This window comes from Aplidium turbinatum, chromosome 8, assembly GCF_918807975.1.
Source record: "Aplidium turbinatum chromosome 8, kaAplTurb1.1, whole genome shotgun sequence".
Lineage (NCBI taxonomy): Eukaryota > Metazoa > Chordata > Ascidiacea > Aplousobranchia > Polyclinidae > Aplidium > Aplidium turbinatum.
In genome coordinates this window covers 21513456-21537475 of record NC_137479.1, presented here as the reverse complement: position 1 = coordinate 21537475, position 24020 = coordinate 21513456, and the positions used below count along the sequence as shown (strand labels likewise).

Below are 24020 nucleotides of genomic sequence, written 5' to 3'. Positions count from 1 at the left end.
GGTTCGGGTATTTGCAATCTGTAGGTCGCTGCAGCAAATGGGGTGTTATGACTGGAAAATACTATAACATTGGACAATTTTCCTTATGAGCCAGCTGGCTACAGCTATTGTCACCCTTTTGGGACTCAGCAGGAGAGTTGATTCTTGCTTTGTTTCGTAATTACAAAAGAAAAAAATTGTAGCAGGAATGGAAATCGAACCCACGTCATCACTCTCAAACTGCCAGGCCTGGCCACGGCGAAACGTTCACTTAATTTACTTTCTAACGTACGTGAGTCACATGACTGCAATCAGCTGATTTAAATCTTATCTTCTGATTAGTTATTAAACCTCATCTGTTGCAGCGATTTGTGCAAATTACTAGTACGCCTACGGTTCTGTGATCTGTGAAACAATGTGCTGTGCCAAATGAAGAAGCTGTGTAAAATAACGGCCGCAGTTTTAAACCTTTTCTGGTGACAAAGCAACGCCTGTACTTCATATCACTTGACGACTTGAGAGATTTGTGTTTGCAGTTGCCAATATCGACACATAACCTGTTCTATAAAGCCTTACCTAACAGCCTTCATGTAATCAAATTTCTATCACTTTGATGTTAGCTTTAAACGAACTCTGACCTATTCATTGCTGATCATGGTGAAACCAGCTCACAATGTCCGTGTATGGGGCACCCCAGCCATAAAATCAGTTCTTTTTACATAGATTCAACATCTGCAAATGTTGAGTCAATGTGAAAGCGATGGTTTTGTTGGCTGCAATGTCATTAATCTATGCACCCTGAACAAGGTCAAGTGTATGTTCTTAACGTGCTGTGCAACCAATAACGACTTTGCCAAGCAATCATTTTTACGTGTTATTCTTAGAGCGTGACGGTGTTTTTCAAAGAAATACAAATTTACTACAAAAAAGTGAAGCCTTTTTTACCTAAAACCCAGTATGTTTGTTGACGTTTCAACCTTGACGTTACACCTGAACCAACTCTCAGTGAACAGCGCGAAAAGTTTTTACTCAACAAAAGGCACTTCTTAAACGCCCTGCAGGCTACAAGGGGTTGAGTTTACAATATCAACCTCAAATGTGCACTTGTTGGTAAAACGCTAAAAGATGAACACTGGGATGTTCAGCAGTGGCTGTGGGGTGAGTGGAAAGCATTTTTTCTCACAGTTTATCGCATTTGCGGTCGTGACAAGTAAGAAAATAACTCCACCTTTAGAGGTCAGCAGTAAATAACGATAAGCAGAGACTGGCCCCACAGCCACAATCGATTGCAAGAATGATGAAATGGCTCATACAACGAATATTGCAGTCACTGGAACAAGCACGATATTGCGATCACAGAAACGGGCGTTAGAATAAACAGGTCAACACAAATTTTAAAAATGAATTCAGACACTCCTCACAACCAAATAATACCATCATTAAAACGGAGTTCACCAGGAACGATAATTGATTGTTGGCGAGAGTCGGTGGATCTTTTCGAATGGCAAGACCTAGCGGTGATGGTTTCAAGTGCTCGTATGCGCAGTTAAGCAAGACTTGAAAAGTAATCAAATGCACAAAAAAACTATAAGTCTCGGGTCTGTTGCTAGTTACCGAAGCTTGAAAGCATAATTATTACGGTTTCGCTCCAACTCAAGCTTCCAGTCTAAGTATGAATCTTTTCAAATCCACGAAAGATGTAAGCGAACAGCAATATAAATAAAAATATATCCTTCACAATTTAGGCGTTATTTCTCTTTGTGTATGCACTGTGCCAACAATAGACATGAAATTCAAGCAATATCAGTTCTAAACGATCGCATGCTGAAAAAATTAAAAAAAATCATTGTACGTGGTTAGTTGTTTAATGTTTATTCAATGTGTGGACGACTACAAATATCTTTGAGAAATGTCCAATAAAGATGCTTGAGAGCGTTTCACGATTTAAGACTTTCGTCTAACACAAAAAAAACAGCTTTGGCGAATGCATTCAAAGTCATTCAATCTTCACTTTTACAAACTCAATCAGAACCTTGTTGCTGGCCACAAAATGCGTTTTTTTGCAGAAGCTGTGATGGTTCCAGTCAACCAAATCAGTGCATTTTACGTCTGCGGTTGTTGAAGCAATATAAATAGGACCATAGAATATTACGAAGTCTTATCTCACAAATCGGTAAAGGCATCACGAGATGGTTGCTAAAACTCTGTGTCGAAAATATAGAAACAGACTATAACTTCCTATGAAAGATATTTCCATTAAAGAAGAAAATAATTAAAACTGAAGATTAATAAAACACGGAAATATTGCGGTAAAACTGCTGGAAAAGCGAGATAATGAAAATGTCCAAAAATAAAAACTTCATCCACGAACAACTCATAAAGCAGGAAGACAAACTTTTGCTTGTTTTGAAGATTCTTGCTGCCTCGGATAGAACCAGCATCGTGCGAGATAGTTTTGCAATACGTAGTATAAAAAAAAACGCTTTTTATCCAAGTGCTAATACATTTGCCCAAACTGGCACATGACCAAGAGAGTTAAAGGTCGAAAGTGGCCGTATCGACCCCGCAGAAAAAGGAAGAAGCTAAAATATACGAGTTATTTCACAAACTAGTTTCCCATCAACTATGATGCCAAATATTTCTAATATAAAATTTGCTGACAATAATTCTCAATCAGCAAATCATTGTCAAAAAGGACGGATTTGTGTTAAACCATGAAATTAAATTAACAAACTATGTCTTGCCAGATCTTCTAAATTAAGATTATACTTGAGTTCTTTTGAGCAAAAAATAGTTATTCTTCTTGCATTGTTGAAGGAATGTGAACAACATTTGTTTTTAGGGTTTGTTCATATCACAAGTTCTCTAACTACTGCCGCCACATTGCGTCACTATACCGTATCAAACCTTGCAAATATTTTCTTCGGGTGTTGGTTTAACGTCTTGATTCATTTTCAAACAGACGAAGTAAGTGCAAGAATGAAAATTGAAGAGGGACGAAAAAAAAACGGGGACTTTGTCTAAAGCAATTTCACGCATAGAACCGATTTTATAATTGGAAACTCCAGAAACATTGCACTGTCGTTCCTTCCCAGACAGCAATACAACCTTTTTTATGTTGATTCCACGTTAAATCAATGTAAAAAAAGATAAATTTGCTGTCTAGATAATAAAATGTGTCATCATTGATCTTGCAGAGGCGAGAAAAAAGTGTTTCATTAAAACTTTTATATAGGCGGAGTGGCAACTATTTTTACACAAAACGACTAGTTGTCGTCAGTACACAACCATGATGGAACATAGGAAGCTGTATCGCAGTCGTCTTTTTTACATGGTTTTACGTAAACAAGACGAGTTTTGCTACCACGGCGAAATACAATGAAATACTTGACAAGTTGATAAAAAACAAGCGGCACCGGCACAGGGAAGAGAAGCCGGCCCAAAAACAATGTTTCAGCAGAAAAAGCAACACAGAGATGATGAAAGAACTGATTGAAACTTGTGTATTTTAAATGCGTAATGATGGGAGGTAATCCAAAGTATGATTTCATTTCAACTGCTATTGACGTAAAACTTTATTTGTGGGCAAGAAACTGGTGGGAAAAACACACAACAAACTGGCAAGCATTTTTGCTTAGCTCATAAAGTTTTTATCTTACATTGCGTATCACAACGAAAATTATCAGAACAAGTTAACATTTTCTCAAGTCAAAAGGTTTTCGAAAATCCATCTAACGAAGGATTAAACAAACATATTATCGATTAATGTTTTGCAACAAAATCTTGTAATCACTTTCATATATTGTAAAGTGAACGTAAAAAATCATGCAACGTTAAATCAATTTTTTCCAGTCATTGCAAAAACAAATCTGGGCACTGAGTGAATGACACACTGTATGATGCTCAACGTTAACATCATTAACAATGAATGTTAACACAACATGATGCGTTTTATTGGTGCAAATTAAGCTAACCTATCACAAGATGTATATTATTGTATAAGGTGACAATTTGCTTTTATTCCGACCATGCTAGACAGGGAGTCACTACCTGGTCTAGTTCCCTGACGAAGTCAGTCGTGTCTGATTGACGAAACGTCGGAATAAAATCAGATTGTCACGTTATACATCTAGTGACAGCTTAGCTTAATTAGCACCAGTAGAACGCATCATGTTATTTAACTAAATGCCCGGTAAACAGCCTCATTCCATTTTCAATGAGTGTTAATTCCTTGCATATTTACACGTTGAATCAAAAATCTGCATTCGTAAACAAAAAAGCTACTTCAGTAAATCAACTTTTTGCAGTTTTCTGTCAAAGATCAAGAAAACACACGCGACCTTTTAAAATATAAAGCAATAATTTTCTTCAACAAGGATGATTACGTTTTTGGAAGGTGATTTTGTTTTTTGAATTAAATCCTTTCAAATAGAATGTTAAGTCTTTCACTTTGGACAATAAGATACTTGTATGATCAACAACCGAACAAATGAAACTGAGTGGTTGCTCTTTCACTAAGAGTTAAAGTTAGGATTAAGGATGCCTCCCCAGGGGTCGAAAGACTGGGGGTCCATAGTGTTAGTATTTGGATAAAAATTGAGATTCCCAGATGAGTCCCCGGAGTAAAGGTTAAGATCGTTATCATGGGAGCCGTGGATGGAAACAGGATTGCTATGCTGGTAATGGTGGAGTGGACGTCCGTCTCGGCCCATGATATCAAAAGGGTTGCCAGGTGATGGTGGGCCACCCACTGCTGATCCAAGGGTCAGGTCTAACCAACCTAACTCTTTGTTCATGGGGTTGTTGTGAACCGGGGGGTTTTGATTCGTTGAAAGAAGCTCCTGTGATGCGGACTTGACGAGATTGTGATGGATTGGTCTGTTGGAGGAACGTTGGCGATAGGGATGCGAGCTGTGATGGTGTTTCATCCTTGGTGGCGTGGCAGGAGGAAGACTAACTGAGTTTAACGTTGGTTCAATACTGTCGATCGAGGAGGAGGACAGACGAAGGCTTTCGGATTCCATGTTTGATGTGTCCATTGGTGAGAAGTGCGGAGTGGAATACATGACTCCAGAGTCGATGCTGTTTCTTCCACTGCCTCGAGAATATTCACCAATTTGTTGATCAAGATTGGGATTTGAGTAGCGATTGGAAGCGGGTGGAAAATTAGACGTATCCATCAATGCATCTCCAGCACTGTCCACTAGCATCTGAGCAAGATCTACTCGACCTGGCTGGACTTGATATTGCGCCGGAAGTTGTGCACTGTTGGGAAATTCTTGTGATCTTCTGTTCATTTGTTTCTGATGGAGCTCTCTGCGAAGTTGCGGCTGTTCTTGTGGAATGTAATCCGGATGTTGCGGATATGCATCTTGATGTGGATTCACCGTTCTGTTGTTGTTGATACCATGGTAAGATTCACGGTCGTTGAGGGGCACTCGAGTCACAACAGGACCAGCAGTAGCAGAAAACTCTGAACAAACCACAACAATAAAAACATGCGCAAAACGATTTGAAAATGAACAAAGCTATAAACTTTGTCATGAACTCAATCGTTTACGTAGGTGATTACACCAACTTGCTGTCGGATACCTACAAAACTTAATATATACAGTACATACCTGTACCACTATTCGTGAACTGATTGATTTACAATTAACAAAGCGTATTAGTTATTATCACATTAATCTACAATTAATGAACCTTTTGGGATGCCGTGTCATGCATGTGGACATCTACAGGAAGCTGGACACAGATAAAACCATTGAACATACATAGAATGCCGTGTATGATGTAAAACACATATGCAATTTTATACCCCCAGTGTCTGAAAGGAATTCTAGCAAGTCGTCCATGTCAGCGTTGCTTCCGCGTGGGTTTGAGACTTGACCTTCCTTCATCATCTACCATCAACAAGATTACGATTAAATTAAATTTGAACAGGTATGTAGGAAAGTAAGCCATGGTCCGCTCTATTAGCTGAGTGGTTAAGCGCCTGACTCAAGATCAATGGGTACTGCTTCAGCTCTCGGGGAGTGCGCTTGAGCAACGCATTTCAGGACTGCTCTCCATTTAGTGGCACCTAGTGGATAGAAGAACTCCCCGGCAACAACTATCGAAACAATCTAGGTGACTGGACCTGAGTAAGTGGTTCAAAGCCTCTACATTGTCTACAAGTATGCGAAACTGCCATAGAGTCAAGAAGCTTTCCAAGTCCGAGAATAAAGAACCAAATCAATTGTAATATTCACCCCATGAATCGATCATGATTGTGCAGACTAAAACTTATTGTGATCGTGAGGGAACATCACATAAGTATGATTAAGCTAATTAAGTATGTATGAATAAGTATGAATTAAGCTAATTAAGCATCACATAAGTATGATTAAGCTGTCGGTGAGACGGACAAACAAAATGGAGACAACAAGTGAGCTCCAAAAGTAGAAATTCAACATATGGAATCTATGGCGAGTAAACGTAGAATCTGCGACACTTGAAAGTGATGAAATGGAGTTCTGTGGTGTCAGTTGAGCAACTGTGTGCTCGTAAGCGAAAGTGCCAAGTATTAGAAAATAAACTTTTCTTTTACCAACCTCGCATGCCTGTTCGTACTTCGGCAGCGCGTTTTGTCTCCGTGGAGCAGGAACAGGAGGAACTTGATTGCTGGAGAAAAGATACGAAAGAAATTAATCTTGGTCGAGTTATTGTAAAAAGTAAAGGTGAGTCCCATACTTGATCCAAACATCGGGGGATGAGAAGATAAGGTTCTCATTGTACTAAGCTTTCGACAATAAGGAGAGTAGAGTGGCCAGCTCCTTTCTCTCGGCCGCCTGTTTCGTCTCAAAATTGTAAATTCTGTGTACTCACAGCCTACAAAAATTAATAATAATGTGTAACGTAACCATATAACATCATGTTGTGTTTAATAATACGAAAAAAAATATTCAGGTATGACGTATCAGCAGATGGCATGTCACTGTACATACCTTGGAGGCTGCCTGAGCGGTTGCTGTTGGCTTGTGTTGGAAGAAGTAGGAAACTGAAACTGCGTGGAAGAAACACGAGCGGTCTCCAACGGCTTTGTCATCACCTTGTGAAAAATGCAACCGGGATGAATAAAAGCCGCTTTGAGCATCAAAAACAAACTTTGACGTTGACAATGAGATTCGACAGACAATAAGATGAAATTAGCAATTTTTCTTATTAGAAATCAGTTTTAAACCTACACAATATTTTAAGTACCTGGACAGTTTCCCGTGTTGCAGGTTTGTGATTGTGCATATGTTGCAGCTGAGACCTATGCAGTTCCACCATTCGCTTCAAGTCGTGGATTTGTTTCTGTTGCTTTTCAAGCAACTTGTCTTTAGAGAGATCTTCATTCACGAAAGGACTGGGTTGGTTAGCGGCCATGGAGGGTTGCATCCCGTGGACTTCACCAGCGTGATGCCATGTTGGCAACATCACTTTTTCTTGCTTCACGACAACTTCATGTCTCTCTGGAACTGGCATCCGAGCTAGCTTGGAGGAGCCGGGAAAAGCGTTCTGAACGTTGTTGCTACCTGGATTACTTCCGGAGATGTTGAGCATCTGTGAAGTCTGCTGGTGCAAGGTGTGTCTATCGTTCAGCATTCGTCCCTGACAAAAATGACAGTCAAATGAATGATTAGATAGCAATTGAAGCCGAATTGTTCGCAACTAGGTGAACAACTGAACATGTTAAAAAGGGTTTGAAGACAAATGCATATATAAACTTACGTCTGGCAGCATAGATGGACCTCCCATTGAAAATTCTGTGTTGTTTTCGTCAATATTGGATATGCTGCAAAATTGGATTGCGGTTAAAAAATAACTGTGGTTGCTTATTATCACGGTTGAACAAAAAAAAAAAATTGCGCACAAAAAACTCTCGTTTATTCGGCTAATCCCTCACATATTTTGGTTATGCTAGCGTTGTTCTGATGGCGCACTTCACATGTCGTGTATTCAGCTAAAATGTTGTACTGAGATCATAAATTACTCAGTTTTAGTGTTGCAGTAATTTTTTCATTTATTGTTCTCATCGCACACATTGCCTAAATGACTGTGTTTTTATCTCATAATTCAATTTGTCACGTTAGCCATACTTCGGCTGCTGTGCTACATCACTAAAATACGCTGTCACAAAGTACTTACAATCGTCAAAAACAATAATCGTGAAGCGAAGAATTGTTTTTCCGGTGATTTCCGAAATTGTTGTCGCAGAGTTTTTACGTTTCAGATTAGATTAGCACACACTTTTCACATACACACACACAAACATATCAGTATGTGACTATTCAAACACAGCAAAGAATTCATCTGGTATAATTTCCTTTCTTCTAACTAGACATGTGAAAACGAGAAGTCCGTATATAATACAAAATACAATTACTAAACGCTGCCAAACAAATTCGCACCGCTACAGCCGAAAGGTAATGATCCACCGGACGCAACTATCCACACGTCCTCTAATACACGTTTATTGTGGTTATATGACTGTTAGAATGTCAATCGGCAAGGAGAAAGCTGCGTTAATATGATACGATCAAAAGATGAGAACACCGATCTTGTATACGCCAAAGTGACTACGCCAATATGTCACGCTCTAAGATTTCAAAGTTGTCACTCTGAGTTGTCACTTGTCAAGTATGTTGGTTGTTTTTGAGCAAATTTAAAATTTGACCAGGCACAGACCAGAAAAGATTGTGTCCACACAAAAATATAATCTTCCTTTCAGAAAAAAAGTGTTCTATCTGCAATTTTGTTAATTTCAAAATATATGAACAACAAAGTGACACTTACAAGGCGCCATCTGACGGCACGCAAAATGGTTTCAATCTCTCCACCAAAACTTCTTTAGTTCCCGTCACCTAAGCAGCGAAATTCAATTATATCTCTACTTGAGACTAGTTTACGACGAGTTAAATAAAGATAACACAAAAGTCACTCGTAAAAACACCTTCTCTCTGAGCAAGAGAGCTAACCATTCACATCATTGGGTAAACGTAAACGCAATTAACCAGATCTTAAAAAATATATAAAAATGATTTAACGATCAATGATGGCAATTTTATATAAAAATTAATCACGGTTGAAAAGAGTGTTTGATAAATGGACAAATAGAAAAATATAGTTTAAGGGAAATTGAGCCTAAACAGTTTGTAAATCAGAAGCCGACCTTCTTTCCTCTTGACTTGAGTTCTTCTTTTAATTCAGCAACTTTCATATCGTCCAATTTACTTTGAGTCAGAGGAGAAGACCGGTTGTGAGATTTATCTACAGACGAGGGGGGAGGAGGCGGCGAGGTTACCATACGCTGCAAGACACGTAATTTTGCAAACTCACTGATTGAAACCCCTAAAACTTGATTGGGAGTGAAAGTCGTCTATTAACAACAGTTTATACAAAATTATTGAAAATCACAAAGCTTAAAAGCATTTGCTAAATATCAATTTATGGTTGTTTGTTTTTATTTTCGATTGTTTTCGCACGGTTCAAAGCACTTCACAGACCAGGTCTGCAACAGTACATTTCAATTAGAAAGAGTTTATAGGATAGGCCTATTGAATAAAACAACAAGTAAAAAAAGTGGAAGTGATATAAAACATTGGTTACAAAGTGGATTTTGCAGCATCAAATCCACAAAAACACTCATAAAATCTACGTTTTGAATGAGAAAAAAAATGCTTAAAAAGGTAATAATCATAAAAAAAATCTCACCCGTTGACTAAAGCTTGGTTGCTGCTGGGTATCCGTGCGCCTGCAAAAAGCATTAGCGTTATAAACAAACAGATCAGAGAAACACTGTTGTCCCGGAGTACAAAATAAATGCTTGATTGGATTGACGGAAGGGTGACAAATTCAAGCAATCATACGGTTCCGAATTAAAAAATTAAGTGATGTGTAATTGTGCATGACAAGTAAAGTGGTATGTACATTCAGTGTTTTTTTTAAGGTGTTTTGGGGGACCGAAACGGTCCCCCAAATTTCTCCAGCGGTTTCCCAAAATTTGGACTTGCAACTACAGTAGAAAAGTAATGGTTGTTTCTCGCTATGTCTTAAGCAAATATGGCTATTTTTTGGTATTTAAATGAAACACTTGCGGTCTCTTAAAACTACTTAGCGGTCACCCAAACCAAACCTTAAAAAAAAACCTGTGTACATTATTGTACGCATGTACAGTATTATGACTATATACGTAATCCGAAAAATCGAAAATAAAAGGCATCGATACCAATGTTGTGTTTTACCATATTGCCGCATACAAAGGACTCCTTACCCCTGGGTGTTGGCTTGATTGTTCATGATTTGAAACTGGAGATAAAGTTGTTGCTGCTCCAACAGCCTCGCATAGGGAGTGTCATCTTTAGGTGCAGGAGCGTTCTTCTCAGTCGACTTGCCTTGCTAAAAATAAGGTTGGAAACTTAGTTGATATAATGAATTTAACTACAATTGTACAAAAACACATTGCACGCATGTTTAGGTGACTAATTCGATCAAGTGTTGACATACACGGAGCAATTTTTTTCTTTATTGGTCAGAGGAACCCAATCAGGAGCCCAAAAAACAACTCCTTTCTCTTGTTCTTGTTAAACCTACGCATGAGCCATTCCTTTGTGGAAAGTGTAATGTACGGTACGGCCAGACTAAAAAAGCATATGCAATATGCATAATTACGACTAACACAGCGCTCGCATCATATCACTGGGTATTAGCTTGACTCCTGATCACTTTTGATTTAAGACTTTCAAAATGCTACAGAATGTGTTTTTGGCGCAGTTAGAAAAGCATGCGTAATAGCAAGCGTAAATTGTGCATATGGCCACAATAAACATTAAGCAATTTCTGAGTGAAAGATCAAAAAAAGCAAGATTCTGATGAAAAAGGCTGTAAAGACTAGAGAGCTGTGTGCAATCTTGGGTTAAAGCTGTAGAGACTAGAGAGCTGTGTGCAATCTTGGGTTGGAGAGAAGGTAAGCGGAGGATAGTGATTAGTGGATGAGGTGACTGGAGCGAAACCCTCCAACTTATGCGCTTGCGGTAAATCGAGAATGCATAGAAGTGAAAGGTGTTCAATATCTTCCATTGGACCACGAACTTCGTAAAGCGTTGCATTCTTGACCTTATTCTCCTATCTTTTCGCACGACCTCAAATACGCTCTACTTGAAACATCTAAAGTCGTATTCACGTCTATTAACTTCCCAAACGCCAGTTTTCCTCCTATTATATTTGTACCGCACTCTCATCTCAGCAGAGTACAAATCTCATTGCTTAAAAAGAATGGCACTTCGCACATATGCTACATTCATGTACCATTAGGAGGGGGGACTAAGAAGGGTTTTTGGCGAAAGCCATGCTCTAATAGACTGAAAATATAGACAATGATATGACATTTCCAACAAGCCCAAATTTATGCTTCTGGACCGTCATTTACCCCTCGAATATACCTCTTGAAGATGACCACTTAGTGATTACAGATATTTTCATGCAGTGTTGCCATATGAAATAACATCATAACTTTTAAACATTTTCTGTCTTACCAAAATTAATTAATTTATAGATATGAAGAGTTTTCTTCAATTAATCAATTGTTATTGAAATTTTTTTTTCAAATGGCAACAGCCAGAAAAAGCAACCAAAGTGTTTTAAATCAAGTTAATCAAACAAAGAATCTACTGAAAAATATCAAAGAAAAACAACTTTAATTTCTAGGACACGTGCTGCGAAAAGGAAAACTAGAACGTCTCTCTCTTACAGGCAAAATTGAAGGAAAACGTGCCCAAGGCCAAAAAAGATTAGCCTACTGAAACCAACACACACCTAATACACACAGCAAAACCGAGAATGTTGGAAACTTTTTATACAAGAGGCAGACAATGCTTGGAATCAAGAACGATGATGAAAGAAGAAATATAACACAGACGCGATAGGAAACCCACAAAATTAGATCAAAACATGTAAATGGTTGAAAAACGAAAAGTATCTAATTGAGCTGCATAAATACGCCTACGCAGCAAGTTGTGATTTTTACATCGTTTCACCGTCGCTATATGTTGAAATGAGGTAAAAACTTTTATTTGTGGAATAAAATGACTGACTATTTGCACAATACGACTATGCGAATGTATGCCTGTGACTTTGTATAGTTTTCAGCAGTCACCTACGCAATGAAAGGACTGTGTAAAAAAAACTGTACACAACAAATATACATAGAAAGCTTCCGAACTTCGTTAGCCAGTACCAGTCATGCTGTCTCCGCATGATTATTGCCCATCGATCAAACCAAGCGTGGCATATAAGCATGCATCCAAATACATAAGCCACAACACAACCGTTTGCTGAATGTACTAAACAAGGCTATGTTTGCAGCTCGTTGGCGTATCTGTCTCGTAAAAACTATGAAACATGTTTTAATGAATGTCAATTGCACAGTGAGACATGAACCATACCAGTAACAAGTATTGGCTGTATCCTACTTTCTATCATATGTCAAAATAAGTTTGTATGTGAATTGTGAAGTTTTGCATAGCACAGGAAGTCGATTGGAAGTATTCTTGTTTGTTGGCGAAAACACAAACCTGGTCAACCGGAACATACTGGTGATACTTTAGCTTCTTGATTTTAGGTTTATCCTTTTTCTTTCTTGCGTTAACGATTTTTGGTATAATGCCACCTTTACTAGGATTTGAACCCTGTAAAATAAGTACGGTTCATTGAAAATGCTAAACAGAAAGAGAATTTACCATAAAACTGAGTTTTTATGTTGACCATCAAACTATATATACATTTTGCAAATGAACAAACACAGCTCAGTTCTTCCTAAAATGCAAAACAAGTTTGGAAAGTAAAAAATGCACGTGTGACCGTATAGTTTAAAGAAAAAAACAACAAAAAAACAGCAACTCTGATGCATGCAGGAAACAAAAATTATGGATAACAGCTGAGAAAAATATAAGTACCCAGAACAAACACGTTGCATACCCTTGATAAAAATATTCCAAATTCGAGTGAAAAGTAATGGCATATATCTAGTTAATCAAGTAATGACTTTACAGTTTCACCCAGGGGCGTAGTCAGGGAGGGGCAATTTCTCCTCCAAAATATTTTTGATCAAAATTTCACACTATGTTACAGCATGATTTGACAAAGTTTTACTATTAAGTTACGCAGAAAGTACTCCTAAAATGCACAAATTCAAGATATTTTTTCACCATTTTCAGAGGGAGGCCCCCCTCTGAGTGCTTTGTCTTTACTGACTTGTTGTCAAACTCACTCACATTTGCAAAAATACTTCCCCCCCAAAAAAAACTTTGTGCTGGCTGCCCTTGGTTGCATCATTCAACATTAAGTTGAGCTATTGTAGTAGTTGAGATTATATTTACCGGGAAACCAAGTTAATATGACACTCTAAAAAACTAGTCCTTTTAACACTGGTGGATTATCTATAGTGCAGACGTTGAATCAATGCGAGAAGGAACAATTTTGTTAGGACCCAAGAACATACACCCTACATATCAAACTATGTTTTCTAATTAATACTACTAATGGTTGAATCAAATATCAAGCATCTTTCCTTGTAAAAATGCTGAACCAGTAGGCTACAAAAAATACCATCTTACAGCCATCGTAATATAAACGTGCACAGATGTTCATTCAATGTACTCACACTACTCTGAACTGCTTTTGTCAGATGGGAAAGAGCCATGCGTCAATCACAACCACAAACTAGGGCCTCGAGCTAGATTGAACCACTTTTGCAATCCTTTCCCAGCTCGCAAAATCCGCCCTTTTTACATCAAGTTAACGTTTGCAGATTTTAAACCAATACAAAAAGACGGATTTTGCTATTGGTGGACACTACATGTTGATCACTCCAAAAGTGGCAGAAAAGAACGATCGATATTCGCTTATTTCTTGGAAGTTTAGGATCATAGCAGATAAAACAGTTGTCAAAACAGCATAATCTACTGACGAACCAACTTCAATAGTCCAAAAGAATTCGACGTCAAGTTTTTACTTTTGCTTGTTTCTCGCTCAAGTCTGGACTGTAGAAAAAAATTGGTAACTTGAGGAGGCAAATTGTTGAAATAGTTACAGTTTTGTTGCCGTTGTAACAACAGTACAACAAACGAAAAAGAAAACGAAGGAACACAAAATGTGCATCAACTTTCGGAAATTTGCTTCAAGCAAAAAAAACGACTCTACTTTTACAACATCTTGCTGCCGGATAAAAGATTTCATTGAAAACATCCCACTACACTATTTCGATTTTGTTACCAACGTGTGGTACGTTGGGGAAATTCTTCAGTGAAAAACACCTCGCAAAATCCGACTGTATAATTTGTGTGGAAAGAAACGACAGACACAGACTAGCAACAAATTACACCAGAGCCAGACAAATCCAAAAGCTACTACAGAAGCGCATTACCACAACAACACGAAACGAGAAAAAGAAAAAAAAAAGTCCATCAACTTACGTGTTAGGTCATGCTATTTGAAGCAGTAAAACGCATTAAAAATTCAAATAATAAATGAAGGTACTCGAAAGTACATCATGTTCATGGGTTAAAGAATATTTGATTTTTCTTTTTCATAAAAAATGAACTCAAAAAATTGTAGGCCTACGTAAAGCAGGATAACCGAGTGCAGCAAATTAATCATTCAAACTAGATCTAATCTGAACAGATTTGACTTTATATTGAATTTCAGTTATTTTATGGCACTGAGAAGTAATAATCACGGAATAAAATGTAAACATAAACAAAAAACGATCTCTCGTCTAACCATGGTATTATTAGTCCGGGAGCGGGGATGGTTGACCCTGTATTGTTGTATTAAGTTTTTTTTACTGTTGATTTTGGTAGCCAAGGGTCTCTACTTTCAGAAACTGCTTGATGACATGTTGTCACCTTTGGGCAATTTGAGAAATTCAAGATGGCGTCCAAGATGGCCGCCGTTACCTATAAATGACCATAACTCCCTATCCATTTACCTTAGGAAAGTGATTTTTGTCTCTATACCTAGGTTGTAGGGGTCAAGCTATCCATTAGAACTAATTATTATCTTAATATCGTATTACATAATGGTAATTTTCAAGATGGCGTCCAAGATGGCCGCCATTACCAAAAAATGGCCATAACTCCCTATTCATTCACCTTAGGAAGGTGATTTTTGTCTCTATACTTAAGTTGTAGGGGTCAAGCTATCCATAGAACAAAGTATTATCTTAATATCGTATTACATAATGGTAATTAATTTCCAAGATGGCCGCCATTACCTATAAAAGACCATAATTTCCTATCCATTCACCTTAGGAAGGTGATTTTTGTCTCTATACCTAGGTTGTAGGGGTCAAGCTATCCATTAGAACTAAGAATTATCTTAATATCGTATTACATACATAATGGTAATTTCCAAGATGGCGTCCAAGATGGCCGCCATTACCTATAAATCAGCATATCATAACTCCCTGTAGCCTAAATCCCATGTAAATATCATATTGTAGTAGACGGGCACTAATAATTCACTATTGTCTTTTTAGGTGCTGCCCGTCAGGGCCCGATTAACCATGATGCACATGAGGCACAGGCCTCAGGCCCCCTGGTTTTAGGGGCCCCCATTTTTTTTACATTAGTACCGTATGCGTAGGTAGTGAAGTTGTTGTGCCAGTGTGTCCACAGTTGTTATTTTTGAGTAACAATTTCAAATCGTGTAACGATTTTGCAGTAACAGTTGAGCACTCCTGCTCTGCATTGAAAGCGATTGCCAATAGGGGCCCCTAAACTTAGCTGTGCCTCGGGGCCCCGTCAGTCTTAATCAAGCCCTGCTGCCCGTAGCCTATAATATAGTATGACGATCAATGGATAGCAATGGATAGCTTGGATATCTAATGGATAGCTTGACCCCTACAACCTAGGTATAGACAAAAATCACCTTCCTAAGGTGAATGGATAGGAAGTTATGGTCATTTATAGATAATGGCGGCCATCTTGGACGCCATCTTGAAAATTAATTACCAATGTGTAATACGATATTAAGATAATACTTCGTTCTAATGGATAGCTTGACCCCTACAATTTAAGTATAGAGACAAAAATCACCTTCTTAAGATGAATGGATAGGGAGTTATGGCCATTTATAGGTAATGGCGGCCATCTTGGACGCCATCTTGGAAATTACCATTATGTAATACGATATTAAGATAATAATTAGTTCTAATGGATAGCTTGACCCCTACAACCTAGGTATAGAGACAAAAATCACCTTCCTAAGGTGAATGGATAGGGAGTTATGGTCATTTATAGGTAACGGCGGCCATCTTGGACGCCATCTTGAATTTCTCAAATTGCCCAAAGGTGACAACATGTCATCAAGCAGTTTCCGAAAATAGAGACCCTTGGCTACCAAAATCAACTGTAAAAAAAACTTAATACCGCTATGCAAGGTTAAGGGAAAAAATGGCGTTTGGCTCCCAGACTATATAGTTAAATAAACAAATAGAAGTGTGAAAGTTTTAATTAGCGACCAGCGCCTACCTTAGACGTCTGTCTTGATAAATAAGGATGAGTGTCACTCTGTGTAAACAAAGAGGAGGCAATGGACGACTTGGCTGCGTTGAACGCATCGCTTTTCGTCTGCAAAACAACATGACATGGTGAAAAAGTCCTAATTTGTCAACTAAAATTTTGAAGCTGAAAGTCTTAGCTGGAGACCATGACGAGCAATTGATACCCTATCTACTGTATTTTCGCCAGCAATTGTAATATTACAGCAATATTGAAATACCGTATTGACATAACAACTTTTAAATTTTAATCTAAACGAGGTAACAAAAAGTTTTGATGAGTTAAAAAACAACTACACTGAATTAACTTGTGCAGACGTTGCGCCAATGTACAAAACATAAGTTTTGCTTGCTGGGAAATGCTTTTGGAAAGAAGGAAATTGACAATCAAGATGAATAAACTACTATAAATGTTTACCGCGAAAGCTGATGATGATTGCGTGGCTGCTGAAGAAACACTGCTATTGGTTAGCTGGAAGAGTGGTGGACTTGCAGGCAGTGGAACTTGCTGCTCGGGGGACAAGGCGTCACCACTGCTGTCCTCGTCAGTATAATCAGCTATTTTTTTATACTGGATGTGGCCACCTGTAAAAATATTTCTTGCTGCTTTAACGTGATCATTGCCAAAGCATTTTGCTTCTTGCATGGGGTTGTGATAAGAACGCCATAGTGTGACACCAATTTTAAGTATTGTACCAAAGTTATCATGAAGTGTTTATTTTAAACTATTTCGATATTTCAAATTTTAGATAACAATTATTGATTTTAGAATCTTCTTGAAAAGTCAACGCGTTTTCATGAATTCATCGATATGGGATTGATTGATGATTGAGATCTAAACGTATTTGATAGAGGGTTCAGCTGATCACAGTTGATTATATAGCCTACTTGCATTTTTCGCCAATGATAGGGATCTAGCGATCTTTTTACCATCCAATCTGAACGATTCCACTAAATCATACCTTTGATAGCTTCTTGTACATCGTCTGTTGCTGGTATAATATTGCGTTCAACAAGTTCAATAACACCAGGCCGGAAAGCTATTTTATCATTCAAGTTGTCGAGCTGCGCCTTTGTTAGGTCCTTTTGATTAGAAATGATAGAATTGCAAGCACTGGTATCTGCAAAGTAATCAATTACAAATATAGTATACTGTAATTCCTTTATGCATGCACCAGAACGCACATAAATTCCAAAATCGGTGCAAAAAGATTTTGCGAGATGGCTCATACTGTTAGATATACCTTCTAAAATATGTTGTTGAACAAGCATATCTCTATTGGGTCGCATTTGCATGGCATGATTTAGGTAGTCTTCTTTTCTTGCTCTTTCTAATCTTTGAACTTGAGGAAAATATGTTCGAGGACTTGCTAATGCTGAAAATAATACTAAGGATTATATATCTAATCCAGCAAATACATGGCATTCAAAAGAAATAACATTATGACACGCATCAGCTGACCAACAACCACACCAGGCTGATGTTAACTGACTGCAATACCAAATGAATTTGATAAAAAAGATGCTAAGAAAGAAAGAAAGTAGATCATTCAAGAAGTGAACAAAACATAAATACATTCAGGTATATTTGTGAAGTTCTGTATTGTTTTAACTAAAAGTCTCAGCCTTGAAAATGCAATATACAGTATTATATATGCGATTCTTTCTATCTTGATGAATGGAAAAAGAAATAAAATTATATTTATAATGAAAACTAAATGGAATTGTCTCAGCATGTCATTAAAACAGCAACCAAGTTTTAAAAATAAATAAAAAAAAACATAAAAGTAACAAATCATACATGCTGGTAATGACAAAAAGATATCCGATAACTTGGGTAAAAAACAAGTTCACAAAATATATCAACTAATCACTATTTTGAAGAAATGTTAGTTATGATGTAATTTTTGTTCGAAAAGCTTTTACAACACGGTTATTTATGCAGAAACATCTACAATTTGAACAGTGGTCAGAAAAAGCAGGTAGTCACAGATATAAGCTATATATACATTAACTTATCCTGGGCAATAAAATTTTATTTGATGGTATTATGGATCTTGATGGTGAATATCAGGGTCTGCTACTATTCGATGAGTCTGATTCGATGAGTCCGATTCGGTGAATCTGATTCGGTGACTTCCTAACCTCTAACCCTAACCCTAAAACGGCAATGATAATTAGGCTACGGTACCCGATAATTTAAAAAAAAAATTGAAAAAATCCCCCGTTAAGGGATCGGACTCACCGAATCGGACTCACCGAATCGGACTCACCGAAACGGGCCATTCCGGAATATCAACACTTGAAGTTAAATTTGTCACAAAATCCTTGATGTAAACCTCTTGCAATATGAAAAATACAAGTTTATGGGTGGATTTGACATATTTTTAACCAACAAACTGGTCCTTGAAATTTAATTCCCCTGATACATATATTTTGTTGTGTGGCCTTTTACATTGTTGAAATGCATGTGTAGTATTATGCATAAAACAAAAAATATGGAATAACTTACGAGGTATAATGCCTTGTTCTGCCAAAACCTTACGTGGGCGCCTTTGCTGTAAGCGCATAGCAAGAGCTGCAAAAGGAAATTAAAATGAACTGAATGCATACTTTTATGAGCATGAAAATGATTGAGCACAATGCAAAATTTTCTAACCTTCAAAGAAAAATGCAGAAGCTTTCTTTTCAAACATAAACTGATGACATATTCTTTTATTTCATTCTGAATTTAAACTGATCATAAATCTACTGCATATGTCATCATGGGGATATTGCTCAAATTGTCTCACTTAAAAAATGTATTATTAAAATCAGTTATTAAATGCCGGATTACAAGACAGCAGACAAGTAGATTTTGGCCTGGGGATAAGACCAAGTCTCCACAGCCACAGTCATGCTAAATCACAAAAAATTTCAATGCTTTGCGGACAGGATGCTGAATTGCTGATCAACCTTAACATTATATATATACTTCTTGATCATACTCTTGCTTACGTGTAAAACATCAAGTATCGTTCTCCACTTGACCTGATGCATGTGAAATGAATATGAACATGACTAAAACTCTCCTGCTGGTGAAGCTGCACTTGCTAACATTACATAATTCACATGTAGACTACCGGTAATTGAAATGAATAATAACAATTTTGTCTGGCTGTTTTGAGTAGCCTACCTTTTGGACAACCAACTACTGTAAAAACTGTATTCTAGATTAGTCTCATTGTGCATTTCAATTGCAGTTTATAATCACATTTATCAAAATTGTACAATTAAAAAATGAAATCATCAACTACAAACAAATCAAAAAAGCAAGACAAACAAAAGATCATACAAAATAAAATCCATGCTGTTAGGCAAACAAACTTTTATGTTTGTTTGGTTTCACAACTTTTCAATAAAAAAAACAAAAACGGACTGATTTCAAAACATAACGAAGTACCGTACAGTAGAATTCATCAGCTCGCCTTATTTGTCACATTTTTGTTGGTTGCCGACAGAATTATTATAGCTTTGGCTTGTTTGCATGATCTGTTAGTTTACTGAAGTTTGTCTAATTCCTTTGAGGTGGTAAATTAATTGAATTGTACTGTACTACAAAGGCATGTAAAAAAATAATAAACTAATTATACCATTATTATTACCATACATGCATTATTTTGATAAGGGTTCAACTTTTACAACTGAAGTTGCAACAAACCATCAATTGTGATTGCAACCATTGAAGTTGCAACCAAACAACAAATTGTGGAACCCTAAGCAGCAAAAATAATACATAACAAACCATTTTTCTTAAACAGAAAATCCTCTTGTGATTCATCCTCCATTATGGCTATTGCAACTGAAGATTATATCACATTCCTTATAACAGATTTCTATATGTGAGTCTAACAGAGAGAAAACAAGCAGAAAAATTACAAAAAACAAGAAAATTAAAACAAGAATACCTTAAAATAAAACATAAACTTTGGACTTTTACTGCTTTGTCTTGTAGAAATGTTATAAAATTTGCAAGCATGGTTTTACAAAAGCAGATTACCCCATTAGTTGGCAACAAAATGCAAGAAATATACCATTGGCAGATGGTTGCGACTACTTATCAGAAAGATGCATTGCCAGGGAAAGCAAAATTTAACCAACCAGTGCTACGATTATATTGGGTGAGAAAATTTATCAAACTGAAAAATGTTGTTTTGATCTAGAAGGGAAGTGAGCAACAAATGAAATACGGTATGCTTAAAATTGGAAACTGAATACTTAAAGTAAATGACTTGACAAGCAATCTCATTTTAATTCTTGATTTTACAATACAGCTTTGTGCTATTAAATATGCTTTATTTCATTTGTTACACAGTGTTGTGTGTCAGAACAACTACAATGATAGTCACCTAATCTAATAATAGCCTGATGCTTTGTTGAAATTTCTTTAGCTTTTTCACAGCAGTATACGACGTAATCTGCCTAATTAAAAATAAATAACGGCTATTATATTTGATAAACAAAACATAAACCAAATGTTAACATTTTTTAATATGACTGATGAATAAATGCCTTTCATCAGTGCCTCTGTTTGACCATTTTTTTAGCAATTACCTAAGACTCATGACTTAAACATGAAGCTGCTTTTTTATTTGTTGAATCTTTTTGTTTTATTCTGACTCTGTAGCAAGAAAAGCTGCCTTAACAACTTCAGAATCGATCGCTATATGGTTCATCTGTAGTGTTTGCGTGTGAGATTCCATAGGCTTAGGACTTTGATTAAACACAGATCAAAGCACTTTTGCAAATTTGATGCGGTAATGCTTTTTTGCTGCTTCCAATTGTCTTTTGTGCAGCATTTTTAAGTGTACTTTATGCTGTACAATGTACATTTTCTAAGTATGGATTGTTTTTATGCTTTTTCAATTCTGGTTAATAAAGTTTAACTGTTCACGTTTTTCCATTGTGTTAAAATTTGAGAATTTATTGAGACCAACCTTTGTTTGCTAAAAGAGGATGTAGCCACATTTTTCTAACAAAATTGCATTTGATTACTACCGCACAACTGTTTTCTCTCAAATATTGTTCTACCCTCAAGCAGAAAGGAAGTTTCATAGTCAAATGGTACTGAACACCTTCTGAATGTAGCACCCTCTGAGTATTTCCATCCCACTATTAGTCAACAGCATCCCATAGGGGGTAAGCACCTTGGTAAGAACCAGTGGGCTAAACTATTTGAAGATAAGTTACATAACAGGGTTGTAAGCTACGAGTGCAACCTAATTCGTACCATGAACAATTCATACCGTCAGTTCGTACCTTGAAAAGATCAAGAGAAAAAATTTAAAAAAGCCGTACCGTAGTCGCTGATCGCAGTTTCCGCAAATACTTTATAAGGGTTAGGGTATCTGAGTATCGGTATCCGCAAACAAACAAACTGAAATAATCGAGAGAAAAAAATAGAACATTACTGATCGCATTTTCCGTTTTTTCGCAGTTTTTGCAAACATTTTAAAATTTCCGGTAATGCAAACATTTTAAAATTTCTGGTAATGATCCTAAGAGTTTGCCGAAGTCGCTGATCGCAGTTTCCGCAAATACTTTATAAGGGTTAGGGTATCTGAGTATCGGTATCCGCAAACAAACAAACTGAAATAATCGAGAGAAAAAAATAGAACATTGCTGAACGCATTTTCCGTTTTTTTGCAGTTTTTGCAAACATTTCAAAATTTCCGGTAATGCAAACATTTTAAAATTTCTGGTAATGATCCTAAGAGTTTGCCGAAGTCGCTGATAGCAGTTTCCGCAAACATTTTAAAAGGGTTAGGGTTGGGTGCAACCTAGTTCGTACCTTGAACCATTTGTACAGTCAGTTTGTACCCTGAAAAGATCAAAAGAAAAAATTAAAAAAAGCCAAAGTCGCTGATCGCAGTTTAATAGCACAAAGCCGAAGTCGCTGATCGGAGTTTTCCCAAACAATTTGAAACAAACTCGAGGGTTAGCGGAAACCGGAATGGCCCGTTTCGGTGAGTCCGATTCGGTGAGTCCGATCCCTTAACGGGGGATTTTTTTAATTTTTTTTTTTAATTATCGGGTATCGTAGTCTAATTATCATTGCCGTTTCAGGGTTCAGGGTTAGGATTAGGGGTTAGAGGTTAAGAACTCACCGAATCAGACTCACCGAATCGGACTCACCGAATAGTAGCAGACCCAGCGGAAACTGTGGTTAGCGGAAATTGCAAAACTGCGGGAAAATGTATGTGGAAACTGCGATCAGCGAGGGTTAGGGTTAGAGCATAGATTACTCTATGGTTAGAGTTAGGGTAAGCGGAAACTGCGGAAAAATGTTTGCGGAAACTGTGATCAGCGAGGGTTACAGCATAGATCACTCTATGGTTAGGGTAAAACTTAGCGGAAACTGCGAAAAAATGTTTGCGGAAACTGCAATCAGCGAGGGTTAGGGTTAGAGCATAGATTACTCTATGGTTAGAGATAGGGTAAGCGGAAACTGCGGTTAGCGGAAACTGCGGAAAAATGTTTGCGAAAACTGCGATCAGCGAGGGTTAGAGCAAAGATTACTCTATGGTTAGGGTAAAAGCGGAAATTGCAGAAAAATGTTTGTGAAAACTGCGATCAGCGAGGGTTAGGGTTAGAGCATAAATTACTCTATGGTTAGAAATTAGAATTAGGGTAAGAGGTAACGGAAACTGCGAAAAAAATTTTGTGGAAACTGCGATCAGCGAGGGTTATAGCATAGATTACTCTGTGGTTAGGGTTAGCGGAAACTGCGGAAAAATGTTTGCGGAAACTGCGATCAGCGGACTTCGGTTTTGGTCTATTTTTTCTCTCGATCTTTTCAGGGGGAAAATTTTAAAGCGATTGCAAAAACTGCGATCAGCGACTTCGGCTTTTTTTGTTTTTTTTTCTCGATCTTTTCAAGGTACGAACTGTTCATGGTACGAACTAGGTTGCATCCGTTAGGGTTAGGGTTGATCGGAGTTTCCGCAAACATTTAAAAGGGTTAAGGTTCAGGGCTAGGGTGTTTCCGCAAACAAACAAACTGAAAAGATCGAGAAAAAAATAGAACAAAGTCGAAGTCGCTGATCGCAGTTTCTGTTTTTTTTCGCAGTTTCCGCAAACATTTTAAAATTTCTGGTAATGATCCTAAGAGTTTGCCGAAGTCGCTGATCGCAGTTTCCGCAAACATTTTAAAAGGGTTAGGGTTGATCGGAGTTTCCGCAAACATTTTAAAAGGGTTAGGGTTGATCGGAGTTTCTGCAAACATTTTAAAATTTGTTTAAATGATCCTAAGAGTTTTTGTTTGTTTGCGGAAAATTTTAAAATGTTTGCGGAAACTGCGAACAGCGACTTCGGTTTTTTAATATTTTTTCATGATCTTTTCAAGGTACGAACTGACGGTACGAATTGTTCATGGTACGAATTAGGTTGCATCCGTAAGCTACATATAGACAGTGGCTAT

At 37.3% G+C, this 24020-nt stretch overlaps 1 protein-coding gene across 1 annotated transcript; it reads right to left on the bottom strand.

Annotated features, from left to right (window-relative positions):
* Positions 1-839: 839 nt before the first annotated feature.
* On the bottom strand, positions 840-20388 carry LOC145775617 (myocardin-like). The gene is made up of 17 exons (XM_082586940.1): positions 20346-20388; positions 19074-19139; positions 17806-17937; positions 17524-17682; positions 16980-17146; positions 16533-16631; positions 12576-12689; positions 10277-10401; positions 9718-9757; positions 9176-9313; positions 8800-8867; positions 7735-7798; positions 7222-7614; positions 6966-7069; positions 6573-6642; positions 5798-5882; positions 840-5452 (listed from the first exon to the last, which is right to left on the bottom strand). Exons 1-17 carry the CDS (start codon positions 20386-20388, stop codon positions 4494-4496), a joined length of 2826 nt encoding a protein of 941 aa, XP_082443066.1. The 3' UTR covers positions 840-4493.
* Between the last annotated feature and the right edge of the window lie 3632 nt (positions 20389-24020).